Here is a 19,872-nt window from a genome sequence, read left to right as displayed (position 1 = left end):
TTTTGATTTGCTTGCACAAATCTTATGTGGAGATTAGAGCATATCCAGTCTTGGCTGAGCATTCATTCTGATCTGTTTGTGGGGCAAGTTATACCAAAATATGCCACGTTGGGCACTAAAATTCATTAGTTTAGAATATCGTGAATGAAGATCCTCACCTACTAGGTAAAGGTCCACAGTATTACTTGCCTCCGAGATGAAGGACCCTGATTGGGGTCTATAATTGCAGTAGTAGCTCCCTCCGTCAGCTTCACTCACATTGTTGATGAGGAACACAGCATCAGAGCTACTTGTCTCCACTGACTGTAATTCCTTCTTACCATCATCCTTATAAAGATAACATGCCTTGTATGAATTATTGACAGAGCACTGAATGGTGATGTTTTTCCCCAGCTGTGGCATTGCACTAGGATGAAAAGAAATGCTGGGCCTGGGTAGATCAGGATCTGCGAGAGAAAATGCATGTGGCATCACTATTCTAATCATGACTGAGGAACTAAGCCATTTCACCGGCAAAAATATTACACTGCTGCTAGCTCATCCTCTAGACAAGGGCAGTCGTAAAATGTGCATGTCTAGAGGATGAGCTAGCATCAGTGCAGTGTTGGCAAACATCCTTAACCCGCTTGCTAACTGTATTGTCCATACAGTTGTCATACGCTCAGATTCAGACCACACTGATGCCCTTTGTGCTGAATCAAGCTGTTTTGCCTTTTGAGTTTTCACAGACATTGTGCTAGCAGTTTCGAGGTTATCCTCACCAATATTGTGCTAGAAACTTGCTGTTCTTTTCAGTGTGAAAAAAACTGCCACTCACTATTCTTAGCTGAATTCTGGGGTTATTCCCTCTTTATCCACTCATGTGACATCATTGCATCTGTTCCTAAAAAGACTTACTTAACCTGCTTATGTCGTGCCATCGTGTATATGGACCTCAGAATAGATTGGTATACTTGTGGCAATTGTTGGTTCTCTCCGCAGCCAAAATGTTCTAAAGTAGTTCTTGGTTAAAATCTATGAACACCCAACCCATTCCTAGACTGTCACTGTCAGTTCATCCCTTCTGTGCTCCTGTCAGACAAAACTCCAGAGCCAGTAGATGCCGAGGTGCCACCTGACTCTGATGCCATTGCAGCTTAGTTGGATGGAGCAGGGTGACAGAGCCAATCTCATGCTCTCGCTGATGTGCCTGCACACCCCAGCCTCACCACCACTCTTGCCCACTCCAACTCCATCCTGGTAGACGGCAGTGAAGCTGGTGTTACAAGAGTGACTCCACCCCATTACAGAGATTGCTCCTGCCCCAATCTGTTAGGAGTCACAACTATGCAACCTGGGTCTTTACAAACAACAAAACAGCCTAGTAACTTCAAAACATGATGCAGAATTCTAAGTAGAGAAGGTTGGTGGGGGGCAGTCTTCTTTTTAGTTTCTCTCAGTTCCCTAGGGCAGGAACTGGATCCTAAAGATCATGGCACATGTTAGGAGCGTAAGAAGCTGCTATTGTCTATTCTGATCAGCATCTGTTCCACAGAGTTTCAGAGACAGGCATTCCCAGCCACACCTGGAGATGTTGGGGGTTAAACTTGGGACCTTCTGCATGCAAAACACATGTTCTACCACTAAGCTACAGCCCTTGATATGTCTGTCCAGTTATCCAGAACATGCAGCTTCCTTTGTACTTTCCTATTAGACATAGAACAGATCCTGTAGCTATAACTCAAATAATACCCAAAATTAAGAACAAGGCATGGGACTAGGTAGGATATGGGCAAAGTTAGTTCTCATACCTGTTATCTTGATTGTCACCAAGTCACTGGGCTCTGAGATGATAAAAGGTTTCTCCTTGACACTGTACCTGCAGCTATAGTTCCCTCCATCCTCCAAGTTAGCATCTTTCATGAAGAATGTGCCCATGGTCCCATTAATCTCTTTGGCTTGAATAGGCATTTGTTTTCCAGTCTTCTCAAAAAGGAACTTTGCAGCCCAGTGTTGGCTTTGGCAATTGATGGTGGCATTTCCACCCCGGACAACCCACTGAGTGTGAGCCAGGGTGATGTTGGGTTTGGATAACTTGGGATCTGTGCAAAGGAAGAAATTAATCGGCGAAGGCTATTCCAAGCCAATATTTGCTCTGACAATGGATGGTGACATTTACCCCTGAGGGTGATCCATTGAGTGTGGGTCAGAGAACTGATAGACTTGTGTAACATGAGAACTGTGCAAAGGAGGAAATGAGACAACAAGGAACCACCCCCATCACCAGTGCTGTGAATGTTAACAGCCTTCTGCAGGGCTAACCAAGATAGTGCCCTCCAGAAGTTGTTGCCTGCCATCTTGTCCATCACTTCAGGGAAGCAAAATATATTCAGTCAGCCTGTTGGTCTTTTTCCTTTTTTTCATGTTAGAGCACCTGGTCCTTTAGAACTCCATGACATATAGAAATTATAAGCTTCTCCCAATAGAAAGATTGGGCAGTTTGCTCTTATTTATGTATTTAACATTCCTCCCTCCCTCCCTCCCTCCTCCTTCTTTCTCTTCCTCCCTCCCTCTCTTTATTTAACTGACAGATGTCTGCACTTGTTACAATTTCTTCCCTTCATTCTCTGCCTTCATTTCAGTCCCAACCCAAAGGTTTCCTTCCTGAGCTTCCCTTGTGGCTTGTATCCTATTTTCATTTCCTTGTTCATGAAAACTGGTGTTAAGCCAAAAGTGTTTGTATGAGGACTTTCAGCTATAAATTGAGCCCTCACCTGTACTAGGCATTTAAAGCACGGTTATACCAGTTATTTCTTCCCACAAAGAATACTGGGACTTAATTGGTATCCTCACCTAGTACAAACAGCTCCACACGGTCACTGGCCTCTGAAGAGGTGAAAAACTGTGAGGGCTCTGTGTAGCTGCAGTAGAAGCTCCCTCCATCCTCCCAGTCCATTTTGTTGATACTGAAGTTCTTCCTGTCCTCATTTGTCACTGCTATTTGCAGATTCTTCTTGTCTTCAGCCTTATGAAGATAGAACCTCTTGCTCTGACCTTGGACTGAGCACTGAATGGTGACTTTGCTTCCCAGTTGTGCAATGTAGCCTGGGATCAGGGAGATATTGGGTCGGGCTATGTTCTGATCTATGAACAGAAAGCAGATTAAATAGTGCATGTAGCATCACAACATATCCATCCATGCTTTGTACACATTGTACACATGCTTAGGATGAGCAAGTCTCGTTGAGTTTCATGGTGTTTAGGATTGAATCCTAGGCCATTTTGCAAAGAGAAACATGATGCCTACAGGAGTTTGTTTTCTGTATAGTCAGAAACAAAAGCTGACATCCATTTTTTGTTTTATGTAAATTGGTCATTTGTAAATTACCAATCCCATGGATCATTGTAGTGATGTACAAATAAAGATACAGTAAAACAAAGAAAACACTGTTTGGGAATGACTGAGCTCTCTTCATGAATACTAGTGAATGTTTGTTCCCTTCGAATGGGGCCACCTCCAGGTTTGTGGAACAGGGGTTGGGGAAGGACTCAGCAAAGTGCCCATTGTCTGGCCTCTTCCTATTTCCATGGGTCTTCCAGTGGCTTTACTTGGTGGCAGCAGCAGTGAGCAGCAACTGTATCCCAGTAGAGCCACCATGCTAATTTCCCACATTACATTGGGGCATGATGGGAATTTAAAATGGCAGCATCCATCCCCACAGTTCTCATGGGAGCCTCATAAAAATGATTTGAAGTGTGGCCAGGGAAGGTAGACACAGCAGTGGGCCCTGCTGGGGCTCTGACAGCTGCCTGAGGATGCCAAATGCTAGTGCTATCTCTGCCTCTGAATAAAATATAATGTGAGGGGAACAAAGACAGGCCCAATTTTATTCTGTACTGAAATACAAATTAAGATTGCAACCCTATACATGCTTACCTGGGGATAAGCCTCATTGAACTCAATGGAAGCTTATTTCTCAGTGGACATGGTGCACCTAAACCCCAAATAAATAATGAGTCGTGGGAGAGGTATGTAAATGCAAAGTTCACTCTTACCTGTCATTAGCAATCTCACAAGTTCACTAGTCTTTGAGATGATGAAAGGTTTTGACTCGCTGTACCTGCAGCTATATTCTCCTGTATGCGCCTGGTCTACATTGGAGACGAAGCACTGAGCTGTGGTCTCATCAGTCCCCAAGCATGGCTGAAGCATCTCTTCTCCAGACTTTTGGATATAGAACCTCGTGGAAAACTTTTTGCTTTGACATTGGAAAGTGACATTTCCCCCAAAAGCAACCAGCTCAGTGGGGCCCAGAGAGATAATGGGTCTAGGAAAGTAGGGATCTGTAAGAAGGGAGAAGTTGGTTAATGAAGGACTCTCCATCTTTGCGGTAGATTGTTTACACCATGCAATTTTGTGTGACGGAAGGGTGCATAATGGAAAGGGAAACACTCCATGTTGTCCCTCAGCCTGGAAAGACATCTAACCAACTCTACCCAAGCTCCAACACTCTCTAGAATCAAGATGGACGTTCACTAATCGAAGCAGCTATGATGCTATAAACCAGGAATTTGGTGGGAAACATGAGAAGAAATAGGAAGGCCTTTTTCATCCCCTTTACTTATGTGACTCTCCAAATGTCCTTGGACTCCAGCTCCCATTGGCCTCTGCAAGTATAATCAATGGGCAGAGGATGATGGGATTTGTAGTCCAGCAACATCAAGGGGAAGGAGTACAGGTCTCCCAACCCTGCTATACATAGTCCAGGTACTCTAAGACTAAAGTACAAACATCCAGCAAGCTGGATCACTATATTTGTCTGGGGGACAATGAATCAGAACCCTTACCTATGATAAACAACTCCAAATCATCACTGGACTTGGAGGAGATAAAATCCCCTGATGGTGCTCTGTAGCTGCAGCGATATTTGCCTGCATGATGCTCTTGCACTTCTCTAATGTTAAATGTGGCTGTGTCTCCATCTGGTTTCACAGAATGTGGTTTCATCTTATCTGCATCAGTATGGAGATAGAACCTCTGGATTGGATGTTGGGTTGCCTCTTTGAATGAGCACTGAACAGACACATTACTTCCCAGGTAAATCAGCTTCTTTGGGTACAGGGTGATATTTGGCTTCGGTAGCTCGAGATCTGTGAGGATGAAGTCAACTTAGAATGTGAAAATAATGAGGATAAATGCATAAATGCATGCCCCTGAATGTAGTCAATTACCACAGGGTTACGGCCAGCGGTAGGATAACAGGATGGATTGCAGGTGAAAGTGGACACACTATACAATAGTGCAGAGCTTGCCAACTTTTAGGGGCTAGTAGGCACATTTCAAATGTTGAGGTGGTACCCTGGGTGCCAATTACAAAATGGCTTCTGTGAGAGTGTGGCATAAGACAAAATGGCCGTCACATCTAAAAGAGCTGAAAAAGAAGCAGGGTCACACAATAGTGCAGGCCTGCGGTCACTCAGATCCACCCCCTCCCTGTCAATAGGAAAAAAGTCCCCACATCAGCTACTGACACTGACAGAAAAGTGATTTGCACCTCTCCTTTGTTGAGAACAGATTGGATGTCCAAACTGGCATCAACTGAAATGTGGGCCTGTTTAAGGATGTGTGTTCAATGCAGAAAAGACTGAACCATGAAGAGTGGACAGTGTCTCCTGCATTGCAGGGCTGTCTGTTTTAGGGGACATTTGCTAAGACTTTTGTGAGTGCCATAGGGGGTAATGGCAGGGACACAGGCGCCCACGGGCATTGCGTTGGCAAACCCTGTGATAATGAGATGTACACCAGCTTAAACACAGGAACAGGAACAGGAATGTCTATTCAGCTCTATATGATCTGCAGTTGCATTATATGAAAGTGACCAGCACAAAAGCCTGGACCCATTTGTCTATACTATATTTTGTCAGGTTTTACCCACTCTGCAGCTCCTGATTTTGAGGCGGGAGGTGATATTTCCATGAATTTTGCAGTCATATCTGCCATTTCAAGGATTTTCTGATTGGTGTGTGTCTCCCCTTTGGGACTGGGTGAGTTTACACCATGCTGGTCAACATTCCACAGGCATTGTGGTGGCACGTGTTCCTCCTTTGTGTAATTAGTGTACAGGATTAGCTCTGCCTAATGTGCATTACAGGGTCAGTGTGTTAAATGCACAAACACACACAGGGGAAATTCTAGTGTATTTCTGGCACTGCTGGTCCACTCCAAGGCTGGTGATATTTTATTGCTGCATGAGAACTTTCCTAGCCCATATCTACATTATGTCCTTCACCTAGCAGGTGAAAATATTAACTGAGGCTAATGAACCAAGTTTCAGTGGCCCCAGGATGCTATTCTGAGATACCGAGGAGTAATCTGAGGCAAGACCATACCTGTTATCAGCAACTCCAGTGGTTCACTGCATTCTGAACTAGACTTGCTTGACTTGTAATAGAAACAGGTGTACATTCCTCCATCCTTTGAGCTCGCATTAGTGATGGGGAAATGAGCCAATCCTTTGTCTCCTGGTCTCGGACTGGCTATCGTCTGATGACCTTTTTTCAGGTAGAAAGTCAGCCCTTCGGTGGTGGGTGCCTCACAAAGGATGGTGACATTTCCTCTAGGCAAGACTCTCCAACTGGGAGTCAATGAGATTTTGGGAGCAGGAAGGAGGATCTCACTGGATTAACAGGGAAAGGAGGAGGAGAAGGAGGAGGAGGAGGAGGAGGAGGAGGAAGAGGAAGAGGAAGAGGAAGAGGAAGAGGAAGAGGAGGAGGAAGAAGAAGAAGAAGAAGAAGAAGAAGAAGAAGAAGAAGAAGAAGAAGAAGAAGAAGAAGAAGAAGATTATTTCCAAAATTTATATCCCGGGCAGGTGAAAAAATGCACACTGCATTAAACAATTGATTACTTATGAAATATCTAATGGCCACCAAGGGCCACCAAAATGCTATCTATGAGCATGATGGCACCCTTGAGATCTTCCCTTGGTGCTCATGAAGTCTTTGAGTCCCCTCTTGAAATTCACTGTCCCCTTGCTCATGTTCATATGCCAGCGGACAGTGGTGGTGATGAAGCCCTATGTGTTTTCCAAGGCTCAGATTAATTACAAGCCACACTTTCTCTGGGTGGGTGGGTGGCTGAATCAGGGGAGGGAACAGAGACATAACCAGTGAGTTTGGTACCCATTCAAAAATTCAAAAGGCTCAAGCAGCCCAGGGTTTTTTTTGTTTTTTTAATGCAGTGTGTGTATGTGCACAGTCCTGCTTCAGCTGCAGGCAAACATTTAGACCAATTTGCATCAGAATGAATAATGAACACTTCACACAGCTAAGGATGGTAGAGTTTGAGTCTGGTAGAGTCTTTATAGGTTGCTATGGAAATGCTAGTAGCCATCGTGTTTGCATCATGCATTATTAATCTAAATTGATGATAATGGTGAGATTTTTTGCTAAATCTGTTAGAAGCAAATATAAAGAGCAAGGGGCTAGGTGCAGCCCTGACTAAAATATCTTTACTCTTGGTTCATCAGTGATTTTTTTATATTAAAAAAACTTCCCTGCCCCAGATCTTAGTTCTCCGTGGACTCAGTGTGCTACATCTTTTTGTACTCCATGGTCTAGTGTCTCCATGGTCTAGTGGGAAGGGAGTGGTAAACCATGAAAAGTCACTGGAGCTCTAAGGGTTAGTAGGAAGAGTGACACACTGATACTTAGCTTGGAAAAGTCCATAAAGGTGAAGAATTTGAAGGCAGAAGGCCATTCAAGGGAGCGAGGGGCTGCGACTTCATGGCCTTTGAAGGCCATGGTTTTCCTACATGTGCAATAGTACTGAATAACCCATACTACACAATGGGAAATGGGGTCCTGCAAATCAACCCTTAGAACCTGCAAGATATTGTAATAGACAAATCTCCCTCACTCCTCCATGCAGACCTGTCTCAAAGCTCCACAGGTCAACGTAACATAATCCAAACATTCTTCACCCCAATATTTCCTTACCTTTGAACACATTTTTCTCTTGATCTGGAGAGCAACCTAGAAAGAGGGGGGAAAGCAATTACTGAACAGGTCCCATGGCAATAAGAATTACTGAACAGGTCCCATGGAAAAGTGCCTGGCCACTCATCTTCTATGGCAGGTGTCCCTCCAGGTGTTGCTAATCTGCAACTGCCACCATTCCTGGACATCATTCCTGGTCCTTGGGTTCCTCCAAAGAATCAATTTGTAACACTAGGATGGCTCTTAGCAGAGGACAATATGCTTCACTCCTGAGCTATCACAATCATATCCCCCATTCATTTTTGACTCAGATCAGAGATAAGGCACTCGTGGCCTTCAGGTGTTGCTGGACTACAAATCCCATCATCCCTGCCTATTGGCCAAGCTGGCAGGGGCTGATGGGAGTTAGAGTCCAGCAAGGACCAGAGTACCACAGGCTCTCCATCCTTGATGCAGATCTGTAAGTTTTGCCCAACCAGACCCCACGACACTTGTCATTTCTGAAACTGAACATCTCTCCCTCCCCATCTCTTAGTCTTTCACGCATACTCCCACTGGAAAATGTTCTTCTCTTCAGTTCCCCGTTCTAGGGACTCCTTGGCTTTTGAGATTCTCACCAAAGCAACAGGATGCTGGCAGCAAGAGCCATGAGGCAATGTTGGGTCCCCAAGGGCTATAGATCCAACCTCAGTTCCTTCTGCTCTGTTAATGCTCTGCTTTTCTTGAGCCCACAGATTTGATCTAAAGACACAGGAAACTGGGCTCAGGCATTATCTACCACCCAGTCCGTAACTCATGAGCCTCTGACATGCTCCCTTATAATCAGCAGGAAATATCTCCTGTGATCAGATATCCATTGACTCAGGAAGGCAGCTCTTCAACTACAAATGTTCACAAAACCCATTCTGTGCTACTGAGATTAGATTGCTGACGGTTACGGAAAATACAGATTATAAAATTCTGGCTTTGTACTAAAAGAATGATAAATAAGCCTTTCAAAGAACTTTAAGGCCAGTTCACCTTTATAGGCTCCTTGTTCTTACTCCGTTGCTGCCTACTGTGCAGGGAGACTAAGGATGGGCCAATATGTCAGTCTGAGTTTCTCTCTCTTTCTCGTTTTTCTAGTCTTAAGATCAAGGCTCCACATTTTCATGTTTGCAATTTTGAAAAACATTTATTTGTAAAAGATAGCAATAGAATGAGATGCCAGCTGAGTGGTGTTTTAATTCTCGAGTCTGGTCGTTTTAATGGTGACAGTTCCTTCTTTAAAATCAATCTATCTGAATTTTTGGAACAGGTGGAAGCGGTGAAAAAAAACAAAAATACGAACAGTTAAGATTGAACTTGAGCCTGGGACACTCGCCGCTCATCACGGGTGGCTAGCCCTGCCCCCGGATGCAAAGCTAGCTTCGCCTCTGGCCAGGACAAGAGGCTTCAGGAATTGTCAATGGGTCCTTTGCAGGGCCTCAGCAGGTGCCAAGGGGATTTCCACACCCTCCCACAAACAAACAAACAAACAAACAAACAAACAAAAAAGGCATCAATGGACAACCGCAGGTTGTGCCCTTTCGACACCCTTGAAAGATATGGAGAGGCATGCCCCTTACCCCCCATTAATCTGGAACCCCTCCTGGACACCGGAGCAGCCAAGAGGGAGACTTGCCGGGTTCACTGCAAAACAGGATGTCCAGAGAGCAATGTTTTTGACCTGCATTGCCATAACCAACTGTCAGACTCTTGTACCACTGTACAAGTTTTCTGAAGGCAGATTAGGAGTCTGGCAGTTCATGATTCCAGAGGTTGAGCAAGAGAAAGATATGTTTCAATGTTTCCCTGAAGGGTTTACATTGCCTATCAGCTTGGGAAATAAAGTTACATCTGTGATTTGCATCTGTTACTTTTCAAACTAAAAAACAATGTAAGTTACATTTGTGATTCTTTTCCATTTCTTCACCAACATAGTTTCAAATACCTATTCTTGGATTACAGTGTAGCTTTGGGAATCAAAGGGATTTTTATTGGTTGCAAAAAATCACAAAGAGAGGGGGAAATAACTTCCAATTCATTTTGTCACCTATTTTCATTTAAAGAAGTGTGTTTCCATTTGCCAGCAGACCAGGAAGAAGAGTCAAGACAACCAAATGTGCATAAACCTGAGGATCTGCAAAACAAAGTACAGTGGTACCTCGGGTTAAGTACTTAATTCGTTCCGGAGGTCCGTTCTTAACCTGAAACTGTTCTTAACCTGAAGCACCACTTTAGCTAATGGGGCCTCCTGCTGCTGCCGCACCGCCGGAGCACAATTTCTGTTCTCATCCTGAAGCAAAGTTCTTAACCCGAGGTACTATTTCTGGGTTAGCGGAGTCTGTAACCTGAAGCGTAAGTAACCTGAAGAGTATGTAACCCAAGGTATCACTGTAACTAGTCAGATTCAACCAATGTAACCAAATTAAGTCTGGGCAGATGTTCATTAACAGAGGAAGGTAATTTCTATCCACATCACCTGGGCAAGTTAACAGCCGCACACCGCAAGGTTTGCTAAGATTCCTCCCTCCTCACTGCATGGGCTTTGGTCTTAGGAGTCTGACAGGCACACAGTGTCCCTACTGGCCAACATTCACAGTGAGAGCCAGTGTGGTGTAGTGCAGTGTTTCCCAACCGGTGTTCCGCGGCACACTAGTGTGCCGTGAGACGTTGGCTGGTGTGCCGTGGGAGGGAGGCGGGCGAGTCGGGCGGTGAGAGGCGGCGGCGGTGAGGATCCGCGTTGAGCCGGGGGTGGCTCCGCGGTGGTGGTGCCGAGGTTTCTCTCTCCATTCTCCCCTCACACACACACACACACACACACACACACAGAGGAAATAACACAGGATCAGCTGACAGGACCCAGCCAATGGGGCGGCGGCGGGGCAGCGCGTGCAAAAGGGAGGAGCGTGAGACAGCGGACGAGGAGGAGGCCGGCATGTCCGGGCAGCAGCAACAACAACAGCAGCAGCAACTCCCGGCGACGGCTCCTCAAGCCCCGGGCAACCCTACTCCCTCACCGGCCTCGGCCGCCCTCCTGCTCCACCCGCCGCCGCCTCCCCCCCCCCCCGCCGCCGGCCACCTCGGCCCCGCCGCCACCCCCTCCTCCGCCCGCTATCGCCGCCACCACCACAACAGCCGCCGCCGCCTCAGCTGCCGCCGTCCCTCAGTCCCTCGCTTTGCTGCCTCCTCCCCCCCCCACCCCCAAAGCTTGGAGGTTCCCCGGCAAGGGGGAGGGAAAAAAATTGAAAACTTTCACTTTCGTGCGTCCCTCCCGGTGTGACGCTGCGCGCTGACGTCACGGGGCTGTAATGGTGGTGTGCCGCGAGATTTTTTCATCAAACAAGTGTGCCTTTGCCCAAAAAAGGTTGGGAAACACTGGTGTAGTGGTTAAGAGTGGTAGATTCGTAATCAGGGGAACTGGGTTCGCGTCTCCGCTCCTCCACATGCAGCTGCTGGGTGACCTTGGGCTAGTCACACTTCTCTGAAGTCTCTCAGCCCCACTCACCTCACAGAGTGTTTGTTGTGGGGGGGGAGGGAAAGGAGATTGTTAGCCGCTTTGAGACTCCTTCGGGTAGTGATAAAGCGGGATATCAAATGCAAATCCAAACATTCACTCCAATGTATTCATCAGACCAAAGGGCATCTCCCCCCCCCCCCCCCGGCAGCAAACTATGCCTGACAACAGTAACTAAGGGATGCCCACAATTGCAAATCGATATATATTTGCAACTTGGTATATATTTGCTTGCTGTGCATGATTTATCCTGTTTCTCTTTGCAATGAGGTGGGAGAATGTGGTGTTCATGGCACTGAAATCTTCGACAATCGAAATGCAGTCCTGTCCCCCCAACCACTCTTGCTTCTGAGACATGAGTTGACATTGTTCGTATCAGTTAAGCATGTCCCCAACCTTAAGGCTGGAAACTGGCTTTAAAAAAACACGTGCTTAGAATATTTTGCTTTCCATTACAGTAGTTTCAGTGTTTTCTTTTAAAAAAAAATACCCTGGCCCTTAGGGAATATTGGTGGTGTATATCTTATGGGAAATATTGTTTATTTCCCTGTTCATGGGGGGAAATCATGTCCATTTATTTTTCCACATAATTATTCACACTTTTTTCAAAGCAATTCTCACTCCCTCTTCTAAGAGTTTGAAATGAGGTTTCTTTCCCAGATGTAAGAGGCCTCCAAGCTGGTTTAGCAGCTCCCTCTGCAGCTCAAAGGAAGAAAACACTAAAGCTTCATCTGATAATTTCACCCTCCCCTTCCTGCCAAGGTTCCAATTTGTTTCCTGCTTCAGCTCAAAGCAAATCTACTTGATTCCACATGTCAAGATCTGCGCCCCCCCTTCATTATGCTTTGTGTATGTTTCTGTGTGTTTACTCTGTGCTCTAGTCAAAAACAGAAAGAAGGAGAAAAGGTGGAAAGGTTCATTCATGTTTCCCTCAACTCCCCTGACCCATCCTGTCTTTCTGCTCTGGGGAAGCTTATACAGTGGTACCTCGGGTTATGTACTTAATTCATTCCAGAGGTCCATTCTTAACCTGAAACTGTTCTTAACCTGAAGACCACTTTAGCTAATGGGGCCTCCTGCTGCTGCCGCACCGCCGGAGCACAATTTCTGTTCTCATCCTGAAGCAAAGTTCTTAACCCGAGATACTATTTCTGGGTTAGTGGAGTCTGTAACCTGAAGCATATGTAACCTGAAGCGCATGTAACCCGAGGTACCACTGTAAACAAGTAGAGAGGACATACCACCACAAGGCCAAATTTTCCAGTTATGTGCTCAGATGATGTGACCCACCCCCCTTATAATGCTATGCAAAGAAACAATGAAAGGAGCACAGACAAGATTATTGGGTTCAGTTAGGCCACATCTTTATTGATTACAGATGTAAGTGAGTTTTGGCTTGGCACTGGGTATTACCAGCCTGTCTTCTCGTCGATTATCAGGGGGCCAAGCCTGCTGAAGGGTTAATCTACCAAAATGCCTCGTGCGCCACACGTTTGTCACCTCACGTAGAAGCTTCTTAGTGACCCTTCATCCAACCAATTAAGATATGCAGCACAACCAATACATACAATTAATGAACAAAACAAAGCAAATGGTAAGAATAATGCTTTAACCCCAGTGCAATTATATCATAGCTACAGAACCTCTCCTGTGATAGGGAAAAAAACTATCCCCATCAGACATAAACAGAAACAAGTTATGGAAAATCTGTGGTGCTTAAATAGTGGCTATTCAGCCATGACAGGTTCTTATTTTTCAAAACCATTTCCTCCTGAATAAGAGAGAGCCTGAAAAAAGAAAAAAGAAATACTAAGCAGGCCTTGCAGCAAGCTCTTTACCAGACCACAGCACCCACCTCTCCAATCACCCTCCCCAAAACACACAGAGTCCTATCTAATAAAGTCATACTCACAGCAGACCCATCAAAAACAATGGGCTCAAGTTACGGTACTAATGCCAAATGTAAGCCCTCTGACTGACTGATTGATTGATTGATTGATTGATCGATTATTTAATCTCTATCCCACTTAATATATTAAAAATATGTCTAAACAGTGTACAGAAAACTAAACAACAAACAATTCAAACAAAATATTACAAAAATACAGTTACATATAAAAATGTTACATTGATACAAATTTGTGCGCGCACATACACACACACACACATTCATCATCCCTCTCAGCCTCCGGGCTCTCTCCCAGGGCCCAAGAAACTCTCAGCTAACCCACAAAAGTCTCACAACGAGAAGGGTTCATGGAAACAGTAGGCATCACCTGAGTCTCTCACTCTAGACTTGCTTTTAATGGGCAGGCCCAAAGTGGATGGTCCTTTCTCAGGCTCCCCACAGCTGTGTCCTATTCAGCTGCACTCTCCACCCTCAATTCCAGATGCAGCAGGTTTGATTGCAATGGATCTGCTCTGGAGCATATTTTCACTTCCAGTATCCTCGTCCTTCAAGCATCTGATTTATGTGAAATTCTCCAGGTTGGCTTAAGATTGCCCAACTTGCCACCCCAGCCCTTCATTTCAGACCATCGCCAACCCTCTCTCACAGACATCTAGCTTCCACCAACTAACTGTCCTTCTTTCCAGCTCCTTTATATCAGAAACCTCATGCAGAAGCTTTCTAACTCCTTTTAATCAATAGCTGGGCCTTTGTGATTCTCACCAATATAAGATGATGGAGAGCACAGGCGTCATGGCAGATCACCATTAGTGTCCACAAGATCCGGTTCCAGCTCGAAGGTCCTCAACCCTTGCAGTTTAGTGCTGTTTTCTGTGTGCCAGCCCAGATTGCATCTGAAGCTACAGGAAACTGAGGGGAGCAGCATCTCTGACACACCCAATACCTCATGACTCTCGGAGACTCTCAATCTGCTTTAAACATCTCTGGCGGTCAGATATTGCTTCATGTACAAAGTCTACTAGGGACGCGGGTGGCACTGTGGGTTAAACCACAGAGCCTAGGACTTGCCGATCAGAAGGTCGGCGGTTCGAATCCCCGCGACGGAGTGAGCTCCGTTGTTCAGTCCCTGCTCCTGCCAATCTAGCAGTTCGAAAGCACGTCAAAGTGCAAGTAGATAAATAGGTACCACTCCGGCGGAAAGGTAAATGGCATTTCCGTGTGGTGCTCTGGTTCGCCAGAAGCGGCTTAGTCATGCTGGCCACATGACCTGGAAGCTATATGCCGGCTCCCTCGGCCTATAGAGCAAGATGAGCGCACAACCCCAGAGTCGGTCACGACTGGACCTAATGGTCAGGGGTCCCTTTACCTTTACCTTACAAAGTCTACTACGCACTAGATATTTTTCTATTATTTTTTTTGCATAGCATTAAATTGGTAGGAATGCACAAAATGCAAATTTAAGTACTATGCTAGAAAAGATATGTATGAATAAGGTTCATGTATGCACACAGAAACATCAAAAGGAACCATCTTGTTCCTTTTTGAAACAATGCAAAATAAGAATAGTTGTTATTATATTTATTTATTTATACCCCCTTTCCCCTGGCAGTGGCTCAAGACAGCTTACAGATAAAAATAAGAACACCTAAAAACATAGGAGGGGGAAGCAATCATTAAAAGAATTAAAACTATATATAGTCAAAATCCACAAACTGGACAAAATCTTTATTGGGACCAGCCAAAAATCACAAAAATGTTATCCATAACTTTTAAACTTTAAATATCTTACACAAAGCAAAGGATGGGGAGCAGGTGGGGAATATGAAAATTAGGCTGGACATTTGCCTGGCGGTTTAGCACTTTATAAATTATCTAATATACTAACATGAATAGAAACCACAAGATTGTAGCCTTTATATAAGGGATTATTATAACTGAATGGAAAGGAATGGAAATTATTAAAATTTTTGAACGCAGAAAAAAATGTAGAAGAATGAACTCATCAACTCTAGCATGCGAGGGGGCCAGTTTAATGAAATTGTATAATTTGACATTTTAATAATTGGCACTAATAATTGTATTAATTGAATAAAATTGGTATTGTTATAAGGAAGCTGCAATTGGAACAATATTGGAAAGTTGATTAATTTATTTATTTTTTAAAGAAATTAAAGTTTGCCTTGTAACCCAAAAAATGTCCCAAACCTTAAATGGAACCTCTCTCTGGTAGAAAGAGAGCAGAAATAAAGGGGAACATGATGGGCCTCAAACAAGCTGCATGGGCCTGATTCTATGGCATGATCACCATTGATTTCAGCAGTTTACTAATGAGTGAACAAGACTTTCTTCCTTTCTTCCTTCTTTCTTTCTTTCTTTCTTTCTTTCTTTCTTTCTTTCTTTCTTTCTTTCTCTCTCTCTCTCTTCCTCTCTTTCTCTCTTTCTCTCTTTCCTTCTGTCTTGTGCTCTTGAAGTTCTGTTCCTGGAAAAGGAGAGAGAGGAAGAAGAGATGATGTCACAATGAAGGGGAGAGAGGTCTGGGAGTGACTGCCTCCGTTATAAGAAAATGGGAACACCAGCCATTCACTCACCTACTCACATCACAAGCACTACAGGCAAAAATAGGTGGACCATTATACTGAAAACTAGGTAAGTTCTGGGAAGGAAGCTAATAGAGAGAGCCCGGCGTGTGCCCCAAAAGTCACAGACACAGTACTGAGTGTCGATCAGATAATCGTCTAATGATTTCACATTTTTGCTCAGATTCCAGCATTCCTTATTTCCATTCCATCCAAGGGAGAGGAAGTGAGCAGTTATTTCTCAGGTTTCTAAACTGCAAGGGCAGCAACAACCCCAGTACTGTTGGCTCCTTGCTACATACGTTCTTCCCACTTTGAAATGTAAAAGGTGAAGAGCTGAGTTAGTTAAGACGACCACAGCATCCATCCAACCAACCCAAGTCCTTCCCGGGAACCTCCCAAGATGCTACCTTGAAAAATCCTGTACAGTGGTACCTCGTGTTACACATGCTTCAGGTTACATACGCTTCAGGTTACAGACTCCACTAACCCAGAAATAGTGCTTCAGGTTAAGAGCTTTGCTTCAGGATGAGAACAGAAATCGTGCTCCGGCAGCGCGGCGGCAGCAGGAGGCCCCATTAGCTAAAGTGGTACCTCAGGTTAAGAACAGTTTCAGGTTAAGAACGGACCTCCGGAACGAATTAAGTACTTAACCTGAGGTACCACTGTATGTACGCATTGATTCAAGCACTTACACATTTGCCAAAGATGATTGAAACCAATTTGTAAGAGTCAAGGACAATGAACTTACTCATGGGATGGCAGTGAGCTCAGTGGGACCTCCGCGTAGGGTGTTCTGACCTGATACTGTCTGCCGTTCATTTCTCATGCTGTGAAATTGTGGAGAGGACCTTTCGGCAAGGGAACCACTTGCTTGGTTTTCCTGTGATAGTTGGCCTTTCTCCTGCTGCATCACATTTTGATAATCCGTATTGTAAGTGGGAAGGTTCGCATACACAGCCTGATCTTGAAGTTCTTCTGAGGAAATTTCTGCATGACTTCTAGGTCCTGCTTCCCTGCCATCATCTCTCCTAACTTTGACATAAACATGGAATTGAAAATATATATAATGATGCCACTTGCAAGAACAGTTGTCTCTTGCTGGGACTAACTGGCTACTAGAACATAAGAAGCGATTCTGTTATGTTCTAGGTGTGACTCTAAGACAAGACAAACAAGAACAAACAGCAGAAGTAGGCAAGAATAGGTGAATGCATGGATGGACATCTCAGTACTGCTACAGTCCGCTTGTGTCTGACTCTCAGTTTTGTGCAGGGGAGGAACTTACTGTTAGCTACATGGCTGAGTATAGAAGTGCAAGAGTGTAGAAATATAAGCATGGTGTTACCAGACCTGCTTGTGTTCTCTGAACACCTGAATTTGTAACTTTTTTGCATATTCAAAGACTCTTACTTAGGGGGTGTCTACTGGAGTCAACTGCATGCCACAAATCTTAATGCAGTGGGGGGAAATGAATTTAGAATAACCATTTACACCTTGCTTTATTTAAGGGAATTAGCATTAAGCAACAAGATTCGGTGTGCTATAGCTTGCTTGTTAAAGGGAATTAAGAGAAATGAAAAACATCAGTAACCATGGTCGTTTGTTCACACAGAACAGTGGACAAAGAGTAAGAAGTATTCAAGTACCAGTGCAGGATAATCAAGAGACAAGTTACCATATTTTTCGCTCCATAAGACACACCTGACCATAAGGCGCACTTAGTTTTTAGAGGGGGAATGCAAGGGGGAAAATATTATTTAAAGGGAGCTCTGAGCAGAGCCTGTATGAATCCCAGGCTCTGCTCTGCTTTTACGAGCCACGCAGAGCGTGGCTCTTGCGGGCTTTTCCTGGAGGTGAAGGCTCCCCGTGCCCTGAAGAGGCTTCACGTGGCTAAGCCAGAAGCTAGAACAGCAAGAGGGAGCACTGCGCAGCGATCCCTCTCACGGCTTCTGGGATAGCCTCGCAGCCTGCATTCGTTCCATAAGATGCACACACATTTCCCCTTACTTTTTAGGAGGGAAAAAGTGTGTCTTATAGAGTGAAAAATACGGTACTTAGTGCCCCCATCACCACATCAAGCACATCTTGCTATCTGCTGTTCACCTTTGGAGGCAAGTCCTGGGAACAGTACAATAGCGGAGGCCTTACCAGCTTTGATATTCAGGTCTAAGATTGGTGGGTCAGTATTGGTGAGTCAACTTTGTCCCTCCTGAGCCCCAATAAATGGTGCACAGTCAACTCTGATGTTTTGAGTATCTTTATCAAGCTTCCTCAACCTTGGCCCTCCAGATGTTTTTGGCCTACAACTCCCATGATCCCTAGCTAGCAGGACTAGTGGTCAGGGATGATGGGAATTGTAGTCTCAAAACATCTGGAGGGCCAAGGTTGAGGAAGCCTGATCTTTATCATTCAATTTGTTAAAGTTGTATCGTGAACACAAGCCCTGTCCCCAACAACGCTACTTACGGTCAGTATTTTCCACCCTGTTAGATCTCGATACTATGAAGGTGTGTTCACCACTAACCAAGAGAGGCAAAGAAAAACTTATTACAAAGGATCATCTGGACACCCAGTTCTTACAGTCTTTATTCACTCACTAATCCCTTCACTCTAAACCAGAAAACATTTTCCGACTTTAAGAAAAGCTAGTAATTCAGGCTCCCAAGCACACGTCATCAACACAATTCAGCCTGCTCATTTCCAAAAGAAACCAAAATACCCTAGATCCCAGTATTTCCTATTCTCACTTCCCCAAGCTAACCTACCAACCTCAGTCCTGGAGAACCTGGAGGTTGTTGCTCACATTTCACAAGCCACACTTAACATAGCATTTGATGCAAAGTATAAGGGAACTCGGGACGTGGGTGGTGCTTTGGCCTAAACCACAGAGCCTAGGGCTTGCTGATCAGAAGGTTGGCAGTTCGAATCCCCACAATGGGGTGAGCTCCCCTTGCTCGGTCCCTGCTCCTGCCCACCTAGCAATTTGAAAGCACGTCAAAGTGCAAGTAGATAAATAGGTACCACTCCAGAGGGAAGGTAAACGGCATTTCCGTGCACTGCTCTGGTTTGCCAGAAGCGGCTTAGTCATGCTGGCCACATGACCCGGAAGCTGTCTGCGGACAAACGCTGGCTCCCTCAGCCAGTAAAGCGAGATGAGCACCGCACCCCAGAGTCGGCCACGACTGAACTTAATGGTCAGGGGTCCCTTTACCTTTACCTATAAGGGAACTCAGGAGGCCCCACTCTCCACCTCGACCCCAGCAGGAAACCTCTGCACTCAATAATAATAATAATAATAATAATAATAATAATAATAATAATAAATTTTATTTATATCCCGCCCTCCCCAGCCGAAGCTGGGCTCAGGGCGGCTAACAACACTAAAATAGTGCAACATTATAAAAACATCATAAGAATTAATTAAAATCAAAATTGATGGCAACCATAAACTAAAGTATTGTAAAGATTGCCAAAGGAGGGAGTCAGGCTGCGCCCTGACCAAAGGCCTGGTGGAACAGCTCTGTCTTGCAGGCCCTGCGGAAAGATGTCAAGTCCTGCAGGGCCCTTGTCTCTTGTGACAGAGCGTTCCACCAGGTTGGAGCCGCAGCCAAAAAAGCCCTGGCTCTAGTTGAGGCCAGCCTAACCTCTCTGTGGCCTGGGACCTTCAAGATGTTTTTATTTGAGGACCGTAAGTTCCTCTGTGGGGCATACCAGGAGAGGCGGTCTCGTAGATACGAGGGTCCTAGGCCGTATAGGGCTTTGAAGGTTAAAACCAGCACCTTAAACCTGATCCTGTACTCCACCGGGAGCCAGTGCAGCTGGTATAGCACCGGATGAATGTGATCCCGCAGCGAAGACCCCGTAAGGAGTCT

At 45.0% G+C, this 19,872-nt stretch overlaps 2 protein-coding genes across 5 annotated transcripts in view; both read right to left on the bottom strand.

The window, feature by feature from the left end:
* The window catches only part of LOC310691779 (leukocyte immunoglobulin-like receptor subfamily A member 2), a 39,249-nt gene extending 29,997 nt beyond the window's left edge, over positions 1-9,252 (bottom strand). For 2 of the 4 annotated variants that reach the window (XM_083471806.1, XM_083471807.1), the window contains exons 1-7: positions 7,975-9,251; positions 6,370-6,656; positions 4,828-5,130; positions 4,036-4,323; positions 2,833-3,123; positions 1,791-2,081; positions 159-446 (exon numbers count right to left, since the gene is read on the bottom strand). In XM_083471806.1, coding sequence (XP_083327932.1) covers positions 159-446; positions 1,791-2,081; positions 2,833-3,123; positions 4,036-4,323; positions 4,828-5,130; positions 6,370-6,656; positions 7,975-8,165 — 1,939 coding nt within the window. In that variant the 5' untranslated portion in view covers positions 8,166-9,251. Of the gene's footprint in view, positions 1-158; positions 447-1,790; positions 2,082-2,832; positions 3,124-4,035; positions 4,324-4,827; positions 5,131-6,369; positions 6,657-7,974 lie in introns of all 4 variants that reach the window. The other 2 variants (XR_014518562.1, XM_083471805.1) reach the window with 2 other exon arrangements.
* Positions 1-14,396, bottom strand: part of LOC310691790 (leukocyte immunoglobulin-like receptor subfamily A member 2) — a 72,687-nt gene extending 58,291 nt beyond the window's left edge. The window contains exon 1 of the mRNA XM_083471889.1: positions 14,184-14,396. Within this exon, the coding sequence (XP_083328015.1) occupies positions 14,184-14,215 (32 nt within the window). The 5' untranslated portion in view covers positions 14,216-14,396. The remainder of the gene's footprint in view (positions 1-14,183) is intronic.
* Positions 14,397-19,872: the final 5,476 nt, after the last annotated feature.

This window comes from Podarcis liolepis (genome assembly GCF_965112155.1).
Source record: "Podarcis liolepis genome assembly, chromosome: 13".
NCBI lineage: Eukaryota > Metazoa > Chordata > Lepidosauria > Squamata > Lacertidae > Podarcis > Podarcis liolepis.
The sequence above is the reverse complement of the archived record's forward strand: the minus strand, read 5'-3'. Positions and strand labels throughout refer to the sequence as shown.